Genomic DNA, 12,994 nt, shown 5'->3' with positions numbered 1-12,994 from the left:
GGAGGATCAAAGCCAGCCTCAGCAACTTATTGAGGCCCTAAGCAACTCAGTGAGACCCTGTCTCTAAAAAAATACAAAAAAAAGGCTGGGGATATGGCTCAGTGGTTCAGTGACCTTGGGTTTAATCCCTGGTAACCCCCCCTCCCCGAAAAAAATAGAGTGGTTATCCATGCATTATTCCATGGTTTACAGAGAAAACAGCCTTCTACCGTTACACAACATGTTAACTATAGTTTTTTTGTAGATGTCCTTTGTCATGTTGAGGAAGTTATCTTCTACTCTCAGTTTATTGAGGTTTTTGTTTGTTTGGTACCAGGAATTGAACCCAGGGGTGCTTAACCACTGAGTCACATCCCCATCCCTTTTTTATTTTTTATTTTGAGACAGGGTCTCTCTGATTCCTTAGTTCCTCTCTAAGTTATCAGACTGGCTTTGAACTCACGATCTCCTGCCTCAGCCTCCTGAGCAGTTGGGATTACAGGTACAAGTCACTGCTCCCAACCCCCTTTATTGAGTTTTTAATCATGAGTGAGTAATCAGTTTGTCAGGCATTTTTTTCTGTATTTGTAGTTATGATCATTGTCCATAAATTGGTGATTTTGTCATTTATTCTATTAATATATTTCACTAATTGAATAATAAGTTAAATCAATCTTGCATCTCATTTGGTTACCACTTTAGCCCTTTGTATATGTTGCTAAATTCAGTTTGCTAATAATCTATTAAAACTTTTTGCCTCAATGTTTATGAGGGATTTTTAAAAAAATATTTATTTATTTTTTAATTTTTTACAGACTGCATTTTGATTCATTGTACACAAATGGGGTACATCATTTCTTTTCCATGGTTATACATGATGTAGATTCATACTCTTTGTGTAATCTACATGTACATAGGGTAGTGATTTCTGTCTCATTCCACCATTTTTCATACCCCCCTCTCATTTCCTTCTACATAATCTGAAGTTCCTCCATTCTCTCACTCCCCACCCCTCCCCACCCCCACTATATATCATCATTCACTGATCAGGGAAAATATTTGGCCTTTGGTTTTTTGGGATTGGCTTATTTCACTTAGCATGATATTCTCCAATTCCATCCATTTATTTGCAAATGCCATAATATTATTATTCTTTATGGCTGAATAATATTCCATTGTGTATATATACCACAGTTTCTTTATCCATTCATCTGTTGAAGGGCATCTAGGTTGGTTCCACAATCTAGCTATTGTGAATTGAGCAGCTATGAACATTGATTGATGTGACTATGTTCCTGTAGTATGCTGATTTTAAGTCCTTTCGATAGTATAAACCGAGGAGTGGGATAGCTGGGTCAAAAGGTGGATCCATTCCAAGTTTTCTGAGGATTCTCCACACTGCTTTCCAGAGTGACTGCACCAATTTGCAACTCCACCAGCAATGTAAAAGTGTCCTTTTTCCCCACATCCACGCCAGCATCTATTATTGTTTGTGTTCTTGATAATAGCCATTCTAATTGGAGTAGGATGAAATCTTAGAGTTGTTTTAATTTGCACTTCAATGAGGGATATTGCTATGTAGTTTTCTTTTTTTTTTTATTCTTCCTCTTTCTCTCCCTTTTTTTTTTTTTTTTTTTTTTGTATCGGAGATTGAACCCAGGGACACTTAACCACTAAGCGACATCCCCATAGGTTTTATTTAGAGCAGGGACTCAGTAATTGCTTAGGGCCTGAATAACTTGTGATCCTCCTAAGTTACTGGGATTATAGGTGTTGCACCATTATGCTCAGCTGTAGTTTTCTTGTCACGTCCTTGTCTCACTTTAATAGCAATATATCATAGCTTCATAGAAAAATTGGAAAGTGGTCTCTCTTCTGTTTTCTTTTTTTTTTTAATATTTTTTTAGTTGTTGATGGATTTTATTTTATTCATTATTTATATGTGGTGCCGAGAATTGAACCCAGTGAACACATGCTAGACAAGCACTCTGCCACTGAGCCACAACCCCAGCCCACTTCTGTTTTCTTAAACAGCTTGTGAATGAGTGGTAATATTTTTCTTTATTAAATATTGAATATTGAATTAAATTAAAAAGTGAAGCCTTTTGGACCTGGATTTTTCTTTGTGAGAATAGTGATTATCATTTCAACTTTTTTACTTGTTATAGGTTTATTTAGATTTTATGTTTAGGTTTTGATAATTTGTGTCTTTCTAGGAATTTTTCCAATTGTCTATGTTGTTGGTATAAAGCTATTCAAGTTATTCTCTTATAATAACTATTTTAAATCCTATAGGGTCAGTACTGATGTTCCCTCTGTTCCTGCTTTCTTTCCTGATTTTGGTAATTTGTGTCTTCTTTCTTATTTTATTAGTCAATATAGCTAAAATTGATCATTTTGTTGATTTTTGGAACTAAATTTTGGATTTATTTTTCTCTATACTTTTTTGTTTTCTATTTCATTGATTTTTGTTGTAATCTTTTGTACAAAAACGTCATGCTTGCTTTGGTTTTAATTTACTATTTTATTTCTAGTTTGTAAAGATATGAGCATATGATATTAATTTGATATCTCTTTTTTCTTGTATAGGCATTGAAAACTATAAATTTCCCTGAAAGCTTTACTTTAGCTCTGTTCTCATAAATTCATAAGCTTTCATTTTTACTCAGTTTTAAAAAAAAATTTTTGGGGAGAGGACTGGGGATTGAACTCGTGGGCACTCGACCTTTGAGCCACATCGTCAGCCCTATTTTGTATTTTATTTAGAGACAGGGTGTCATCAAGTTGCTTAGCGTCTGACTTTTGCTGAGGCTGGCTTTGAACTTGCGATCCTCCTGCCTCAGCCTCCAGAGCCACTGGGATGACATGTGTGTGCCACTGTATTCAGTTTAAAATATTTTTAAATGTCACTTTTGGTTTCTTCTGTCTCATAACTTAGTTAAGAATGTTTTTATTTTTTTAATTTTCAAATATTTGATGTTTCCACAAATTTCTTTCATGATTTCTAACTAAATTCCTTTCTAGTCAGAAGATACAGTTTGGATGAGTTGAACTTTTTGAAGTTATTGAGGTATATTGTAGCCTAAAATGTAGTTATTCTTCACTTGAGAAATTAGACTAATTTATGGTAATAGTATGACTATTGAAGAACAAGAAAAGACTTGAATAAATGGAATCTTCTATGATATTCATGAGTGATTGATGTGGTAGTATAAAGATAACAATTCTCATTTAAAATTTTTGTAGGAATTTTTCAATGTGCCTTGACAAGTTTATTTTAAAATTTAAATGGGAAATCAAGGACAAAGCAATTTGGAAGAATTTTAAAAATTGGAGAAGAAGAATGGTATTGTTGGGTATTTCCAAACCTATTAACAAGATGTAAATTTATAGTAATAACACTGTCAATGGTGCAGGGATGAACAAGTATAGTAGATTAATAAAAAAGAACATTGAAGTGATTCAAAGACCTTGACTTATTTATGGACATTTGAAATATGATTGAGATGACATTTCATTTTATTTTAACATTATAAACCCTGAAAGAGTTAGTACTATAATTAGTTATCCATTTTGGGGTTGAGGTGGAATTCTGTTCCTTCCACACAAACAAATAAATTTCTGATGATTAACTTATAAATGATTTTTTTTTTTGTACGGTATCATTTGTATAAGGTCTTAAACCAAACTAAATTTGTAATGAATTTATAAATAATATAAAAATAGTTTTAAGAACTAATACTAAATTCTGTGTAATAGTTTCCTCTGAGGAAGAAGGGAAGAAAATGATTAGGTTCACTGATACCTACAAGGTTTAGTAAAACATTAAATATAATGAAAATAAATGAAATTAATAAATTGTAATAAATGTGGAGATATGTTTAGATTTGTTCAAATTTAATGGTGGTCTTTTGGATGTTTATTAATATTATTTTCTTTTTTGTATTTTCAATTTGCAGTTTGACTAGGACATTGAGAAACTTAGTGGCCAAATAAAAAGATGTTTAATGTCCTTAGCAAACATCAAATGAAAACATTAAGATATTTAACACTCATCAGATTATCAAATATTAGAACATTTGTCATAAGTTAAAAGAAATAGGAATATTAAAGACTTTTTGAAACTTAATAAAGAAAATTGGTGTAATGGAAATATTTGTAGGGAAATATTAGACTTTTATTTCTATTTGGTTAATTAAATGAAAATTTTCTTCTGTGGGTTTTATTTGATAAAATATTTAATTTCAGTCTTAGTCTAAGATATGTAGTAGATTGTTGTTTTAAAAACAATATTGGGCCTATGTTTTTTTCAATAAAATAAATGATGTTTAATTGTAATAAACCATGTGTTGGAAAGGTGATTTTTTTTTTTCGTATGCCCCTCTGGCCTCAGTTTTGACCAGAGGGATATCAAAGTCACCAAGAAAAATTTGGAGGTTGCCAAAGACTTGTTTAAAAGTTTTTTCAAGTCTGACCGAGAACTCTGACATTTAGAAATAGATAAGGAGACATGAACATTTAAAATCATGTTTGTTCTTTTGCAGGATTGATTTTAAAGAAGCTACTCCACACAGGAAATTCCTTAAAGGTATAATAGAATTATATGTATATTCTGTGACTTGTAAAAAACTGAATAAAGCATACATGCCACCCATTCCATTTTTCGTAACTCAGCTTTTCCTGAAGCTTGTTGAGGTGTCTTACTTGAATTGAATTCACTTAAAATATAGTTACATATTTAGTGTTACATGTGAAAAAGAAATATTAGCTTGACGAGGGCATTGAGAAACTATTGTATTTTGCATCTGCATTGATTCGTTCACCAGAAAATTAAAATTTAGTCATTCAACAAATTATTCTTAATTTTACCATAGCCATTTTTAGTTATAGAGAATATATACATAAATATATGTGTTTGTGAATGTATATGTGTTTATACAAACACACAAACATATACGTACATATGCACACATACACACACAAATATATTAGTTTCATTTCTTTTTCATTAACTGAGTGTTGTATGATAAGGGAAGCTGCCCATTCCAAAAGCATCTTGCTGTAAGTTAGTTAAAGCCACACATTATAAAATACACTTTTGAAATCAAGACTTGGGTACAACAGTACAGAGAAATAAACCTTCTTATATGTTTCTCCTGTTACCTGACGGAACTGTGAGGTGTAGCCTCAGGGCAGCAGTTGAATGACTTTGACAGTGGCTATTAACAAAGCTCTGGCAGTGTAATTTCCAAACCTACCTGTGTGGTTAGGTTAGTGAAGAAGTTAGTTTTTTACTTGTCAGAGATTTAATTTTCCTGTCTTTTTGTTTTCTTGCTGGGAGAGTGTTCATTCACTGATTCAAATATTTATTGTCTTCTTTGTGTAAATATTATTTTAGGTGCCTAAATACAGTAATAGGCCAGAGTTCCTGATTTGTAGTTTAGAAGCAAATTACAAATAAGTGAGATAATTTCAGAGAGCTTTTAAATAATTTTTATTTTTTAACTTTAATAAATTTTATACTTTTAATAATTTCACAACTTTTTAGGGAGAGGAGCATTGAGTTAGCAGTACACTGAGATTCTTGTTGCTATTCATTTTTTTATCAGTCTCACAGCAAGGAACAATCATTGCCCTGTTTCTTTGTGCTTCTTGGATTAGAGTAGTGGTTATAGGCAGAAGGGAAGGAGAAAAGTATAGAAGGAGGAAATGATTTTCTGCCTTTTTTCACAAGTGGAAATTATGGAATAAAAGTTATATAATGGCTTTAAATAGAAACTAAGTTCATTCTTTACTTATTAAAAATCCCTGAGTTTTGATTTAAAATAATGAGAGTTCAGTAGATGCCCTGGGTATAAAATATATCTACCTCCCCCTCCCTGTCTCTGTCTTTTGTAAAATGTCATTCTGTAATCACCTGGAGAGTTTATATTTTAAAGAAGAAAGTATTTCTATTAAAATAAAAACACTGTTTTTCATTTTAGATTAGGAGGGAAGGTGTTCGTCTTTTCTTATTATGGTTGCAAGCTCTTCAAAATAACTGTAGCAAAGAACAGCTCTGGATGTTTTCATGCTTAATCCCTGGATTTTCAGCACCACAATCTGAACATGGACCTAGAACTTTAGATAATCTCATTAATCCTCCACTCAACCTTCAAGAAAGTAAGTATATGAGATGTTATCCTTCAGTATTTTTTTTCAGTAGTTTCTTAACGTATTTTGTAAATGTTTATGCATTTTATTAAATGGGCAATACAGGGCAATGTTATTGGAGTGTTATAAGGCCAGCAGATCAAGACAGCTATTGAAAACAGCTTTCCAAGAGGAAATATTACAGTTACAGTTTTGTTACAGTTTCCAAGAGGAAATTACAGGTTTTGTACTAAATCCCATAATATGGGGGCCATGTGGGGAAGTACCAGGATTTATCAGAAGACAGAGGGAACAGGAATAAATGTGGGCAAGGCCTTTGTTGTGGTTTCTGTGGGAAGGAGCAAACTGGAGTAATAAGCAAGTTTAAGATTAGCTAATTGAATAATTTCAGTGTGTTCTAGACATACAGCTTGTGCATAGTTGTCTGGTACCTGGCCCTGGGGTGAAGTGTAGTGGTCTTGAGTGTTCAGTGTAGAGGAGGTGGTGGAGGTGTGAACTCTGGATTGATTGGTTTGCATATGAAAGGCACTGTCACAGTCTATGGTCCTAATTATCTCTAGGATTTGGCTAGCCCCAGAAGGGACATTTTCTTCAGGTAGCAAGGCTTCAGCTCTCTAAACATCAGAAACATGTTTAAAATAGATAATTTTACATTTATCTCTAATTTCTATTTCTTATTTATCACCTTGTATCCTGGAATTAATTTAGATACCAAAGTGTGTTTTACCAAGTGTGTAAGTACCAAGTGTGTTTTACTTTGTGCAACAGATGATATAAAAATGTACCAAGTATGTTTTACTTTGTGCAATAGATGATATAAAAATGTATCATATAAATTGAAGTTTTATAAATGCCCAATAGTATATTTATTGTTAAAATTTAATTTTGTATTTGTGTATATTTATTTGTATTCTTTATTTTTTCACTAGCAAATATTTGTCACATATAGTATTATATTAGTTGACTAGGACTGCTGTAACAAAATACCACAGACTAGGTAGTTTTAACACAGAAATATATTTTCTTGTAGTTCTAGAGGCAGGAGTCCAAGATCAGGGTGGTTTCTGGTGAGAACTCTCCTTAGCTTGTGGACAGTACCTTTTCACTGCATCCTCAAATGGCCTTCTCTTTGTGGACTGATGAGCATATACACACACAGAGAATAAGCGCTGGTGTGTCTTCCTCTTATGCAAGGACACCAGTCCTTTCTAATTAAGGGCCATAGCCTTATGACATCATGTAACTTTAATTACATCCTTAAGTGCCCTATTTTAGTTGTCTTTGTGTCACTGTGATCAAAGTGCCGGACAAGAACAACTTAGAGGAGGAAAAGTTTATTTGGGGCTCACTGTTGCTCAGTCTGTAGATGGGCCGAAGGTGAGGCAGCACATTACAGGCGAAGGTGTGCAGAGGAAAGCTGCTTACCTTCTGGCCACCAGGAAGCAGAGGACAGAGGGGAGGGGCCACAAGGAAGATGCACCATTCCAGGCCGTGCCCTCAGTGACCCACCTTCTCGGACCGTGCCCCACCTGCCTACAGTTGCTACCCAGTCATTTAAACTAGAGGGAATGATTAGGTTACAGTTCTCACAATCCAGTCACTACCTTTGACATTCCTGTATTAACACAGGAGCTTTTGATGGATACCTCACATTCAAACCATAACAGGCCCCATCTCCAATAAAGTCACATTGTGGGTAAGGATTTCAGCATATGAATTTTGGGGGTACACAGTGCAGACTCTAACAGGTATTCTGTTGGGTAATATTTGTAATTTGCATTTCTACAATTTATAGGTTTTGTACTAAATCAAACTATACCTGTAGCATAAAATTTTAGAAACAGTGCCAAGTTGACAAAAAATCTATAAATGAACCAGCTCAAGTAGTCTTTCACCTGCTTATTTATATTGTATTTATTTTGAAATACTTAACAGATGTTTTGTAAGTGCTTTTTCTTCTGTATCACTGTAACCCTATCAGGGTAGGTTTCCTTCCATCACTATTTTTATGGCTGACTTAAAAAAATTTTTTTTTAGTTGTAGATGGACACAATACCTTTATTTTGTTTATTTAGTTTTTATGTAGCGCTGGGAATCTAACCCTGTGCCTGATGTGTGCTAGGCAAACACTCTACCACTGAGCCACAACCCCAGCCCTGACTTTATTTTTTTGATTAGTTTCAAATGTGTTTGTGACTGACATTTGCTCTCTCTCTTTGAGAATAGAAGTTTTGCTTTTTAGTCTGTAGGACATGGAAAATATGGAGAATCTATATATTCCCCTAGTGAGACTAAGAGGACTTAATGCAAGAGGTCCAGTGTGTCTTAAGGAGACTTTTTTAGCCTCACAAAATAAAACATCATAAGCGTATTCTTCTGTGGGGATAGGATATAGTTCAGGAAATCCAGAGGACAGATGATCAAGATTGTCTTTTAAAAGAATAATTTTAAATAAGTGTTAGAAATACCATAGCATCTATTAAAAACTAGAATGTATAAGAAATTGTACTTTCTTGGCTAATATTTACTGAGAGACATGTTTAGAGATCTACATGTGTTCAAGCAGGTGTTAATTGTGCTGCTTAGAAAATATTTAAGATAATTCAGCTGGTTATGAGTTGATTTTTTTGCATTTGCTTTGTTAAAAATTTTTTTTGAAGATCTGAAAAGTAAAAAATGTAAAGTTTCTTCTTCTTCTTCTTTTTTTTTTTTTTTTTTTTTTTTTGCGGTGCTGGGGATCGAACCCAGGGCCTTGTGCATGCAAGGCAAGCACTCTACCGACTGAGCACTCTACCGACTGAGCTATCTCCCCAGCCCAAAGTTTCTTATTATTAGAATGTTACTTTGAATAAGTGTAATATTGCTAATGTTTCTCATCATATTGTGAATTTTTGTGATGGATACTCTTAATGTGAATTAAAATTATCAGAAATTCATTCTCAAATGAGGGGTCATGCACTCTTAAGCACTACATATCTGTCTTGTTCATCTCTATGTTACATTCTCTCATCAAGGGTTCACAAAATTGCTGAATATTAAAGTTTATAGTTGTTGTGATAGACTTTCAGGATGGCCTTAGAATGATTAATTGAGGCTGCTCAGGGAATCAAAAGTAGGACCCTGCATATGTGAGGCAAGTGCTCTGCCACTGAGCTGTACTCCCAGTCTTTAACCTCAGATTTATTCATGATTCAGTCATTAGAAAGTTTTTAAGCAGTTTTAATTACATATATGTTTTGCAGTTAAATTTTATTTGCTCATATTATTGTATTATTAAATTTGTTTTATATATATATATATATTCTTGTCTTTTAGCTCAAGTCACTATAGAGGAAATCACTCCTCTTGTTCCCCCTCAATCAGGAGATAAAGGACAAGAGGACCTCACAAGCTATTTTCTTGAAGCACTCTTAAAATATATAGTAATTCAGGTACATGTTATCTTCTTTGATATCACCCCCTTTTTAGCTCTCTTGTGTTATTTTGTCATAGTAGATATTTGCTTTATTTCCTTGAAGGAAGACTGACAAATTTTTACTTTTGAAAATATGTGTTAGTATCCCCTTCCTGAAATAAAACCACTGGAGAGATTATGAAACTCTTGGTTGAAGAGGAAAATTTTAGTGATATTGACTGTGTAATCTTATGTGAACCAGTTAGATCTATTTTCTAATACCATCCTTGGTAGTCAACAGCTGTGATGCTGTAAATGAAAAGCTAATAACTGTTTTTAGGGATCAGTATGTCAAAATGTAACAATTAGGGAGGTAGGCTGCAGGATAGGAATTGGGGCAAAATGTAATTTACACTTAAACCTATTTATACTTTGGAATTTCTAAGTTCATATATTTTGTAAGGTAACTTGTTCATCTCTAGTTATGAAATGTGCATGTTCTGTTTCCAAACTCAAAAATTCCCTGTACTTCAGAAACAAACATTTAAAATTTAATTTGGGCCCTGAGCCAGATTACCAGGGTTTAAATCCCTATTGTACATCTTACTAATAGCATGACCTTTGGAAAATTATTTAACTACTCTGTACTTTTGTTTTCTCATTTGTAAAAGAGGAATAAAAAGAATCCTATTCCATCTTGGTTTTTGAGGCTTACATAGTACGAAGTGCTTAGAATAAAAAAGTAATTAGCACTGTGTCGTTACCAGCCTGACCAAACTCTCGGGTCTGGTGAGGGGTTAAGGAGGATTGGAAAGTAAAGATTTATAGACTCAGATCTTGAAGATTAAGCTGAGATCAGGTGGAGCCTGCTCTCTGATGGAGATGCAGGTCTGAAGAGTTTTGCCAGCAATCTTTATTTATGTACACCTCATTATCAGGTTAAAGACTATGCAACCATTATTCTTTGTATTCAGGAAAGTTACAGAAACTGTAGCTTTTCCACATTTACAATCCGTAGTTGCAAAGTGCAATGTTAGTAGCTTTGTGTAGCTCTCAAGAAAGTCTGTTGTTTAAAGTTACTGTAAGGTAGGCAACAATCAGAGAAGTGGTGGAACTGGTGAAACATTGTGGTTGTCTAGCATAAGAATTCCTTCCTTTCCCCAGAGCTGTGTGCCTGAGATCAAGGTTAGAACTCATAGGGCTCTTGCACAGAACCTCCTCATGCAGGGCATTGCTACAGCAGCTAGGCATCCTGTGCCGTTGCACAGAAACATTCCCAGCAACCAGGCATGCCACAGCCATGAGGGCATCAGAGACCCCTGATCTCAGTAACTGCTCTCCCATCCTCCGTCACCACTCTGAACAACACAGTACATATTCTATAGCAGATAGTTGTTATTATCATTATGACTAGTTTTCCTTAAAAACTTATATACTTCCTATAGATTTTTTTAAATTGCCATGCTGACTATTGAGAGATGATTTATGTACAGTGAACTTTAACATAAGATTTGCAATTGGTTGAATTTTGTTACCTGAAATCTTTACCACAAGAAGTGTATCTCTCACCCCCTGAAAGTTTGCTGTCACAATAGATTAGTTTGCATTTACTATATTTTCATGTAAGTGGAATCATATAGTATGTATTCTTTGTTTGATCTGGCTTTGTTCTTAGCATAATTATTGTGAGAACCATCCATATTCTTACATCTATCTATAGTTTGCTCCTTATTATTATGTAACATCTGTTGTTATGCAGTATAACAAAATCATTAGTCATTTGGTCACCTATTGATGGTTATTTGGGTTGTCTTCAGTTTTTGTTTTACCACTAGTGGAGCCATACCTCCAGCCCCTATAGTTCAGGTTTTAAAATATATATTCACAAGGTTATGCAACCATCACTACAAATAATTTTAGAAAATTTTAGTCCTCCTAGTACAAAACCCCATTCCCGTTAGGAGTCAGTTCTGTTATACTTCAGGCTCTTCTGTTCCCTGCCCTGGGCAAACACTAATCTATTATGTGTCTATATCTATTTCTGTTCTTGACAATTCAAACAATCATACATGATATATAGTGTTTTTTGATTGACTTCTTTTACTTAGCAGATATTTTCAAAATTCATCCATGTTATAGCATATATCAATACTTCATTCCTTTTATTACTGAATAATATTCCACTGTATAGACATTACACATTTTATATATCTCTTCATCAGTTGATGAATATTTAGATGATGAATATTTGGATTGTTTCCTCTTTTTGGTCACTGTTGATATTTAATCCCATCATTATTTCTACATTCAGTATACCTGGTAAGCAAAAGTTTTCTCCTCTTCCCATTTATTTAATCATGTTAATTATTTATCTCAATATAGGGCTTATGTATTCATATGAATCACTATGTTAGTCCTAGCTTTGGCCAGTGGGAGTTCCTTTAATCTAACTCTGTGTATTTTGAGTTGTCCCCAATACACTTTCTTAAGTTCTAGTATAGCAAGATATTTCAGTCTCATCTGGTACCTTCCTTGCCCCAATCTGGAATCTTCTGTTTGTCCAAGGAGCCGTAATTTATTTTGGTGATGTATTGTATTTAGATCAGAGCACTCAGAGTGTATGTTGCTGTTGCCACTGAGTGTTGCTACTCCTAGATCCTATCAGTGGCTAGGATTAGAGAATGTAAATGTACACACATACACCATTCATATTTCTTCCTCCTCTTTCCCTCCACCCCCCTTCTCTGGATTAAACTTAGTACTTCAGATTTTCAGATTTCAGTCCAGTATCACAGAATTCATTCTAGTTTCTTCTTTCCATATTTATACCTTTCTTTACTGTCAGTGAGAAACTAGACTTATACTATTCTCCGTATATTTACTTACACAGTCCTTCTCGTAGGTTATCAAATCTCCCACTACCACCACTGCCTTGCTCAAAGACCTTCTTGGGGCCCCAGTACTCTACTCTAGGCCTTTGCCAGTGCCCTACTTAGATATCTTCCTCACCCTACTAGAGTTCTACACCAGTATACTACATAGTTAATACTACTCTATTTTCTCTTGTCCACCTGCCCCCATTTCATGGACATTCTCCTTTCCTTTCTCAGGCTCTTAAATCACCAAGTCTCCATGGGTTACTGCCTTTGTTACATCTGTTTCATGGATACTCTGCTTCCTGTGCTCAGCTCTGATTATCTGCACTTGACTACTCCTACTGCTCACACACACACACACACACACACACACACACACACGGCCACACATGCCTATTTTGTATGCCTTTAACCTTTATCTTGAATTATTCTGGAAGGGGCAGAGGAGAAAGAACATTAGTAACTTCGTCATTTGTAGACGCAAATTTTGAGTTTTTCAGAGCATATTTTACTTCTAAGATTTTTTGGAAATATAATGTATTCATTTATTAGACCAATTTTAAAGATTTGACCTTTTGCCATATAATATGAT

General features: G+C 34.2%; 1 protein-coding gene across 1 annotated transcript in view; it reads left to right on the top strand.

The window, feature by feature from the left end:
• Ralgapa1 (Ral GTPase activating protein catalytic subunit alpha 1) overlaps positions 1-12,994 on the top strand; it is a 217,231-nt gene that overhangs the window by 35,480 nt on the left and 168,757 nt on the right. The window contains 3 exon segments of the mRNA XM_047542464.1: positions 4,524-4,567; positions 5,964-6,141; positions 9,448-9,563. Of these exon segments, the coding sequence (XP_047398420.1) occupies positions 4,524-4,567; positions 5,964-6,141; positions 9,448-9,563 (338 nt within the window).

The sequence above is a fragment of the Sciurus carolinensis genome, chromosome 2 (genome assembly GCF_902686445.1).
Source record: "Sciurus carolinensis chromosome 2, mSciCar1.2, whole genome shotgun sequence".
NCBI lineage: Eukaryota > Metazoa > Chordata > Mammalia > Rodentia > Sciuridae > Sciurus > Sciurus carolinensis.
The sequence above is the reverse complement of the archived record's forward strand: the minus strand, read 5'-3'. Positions and strand labels throughout refer to the sequence as shown.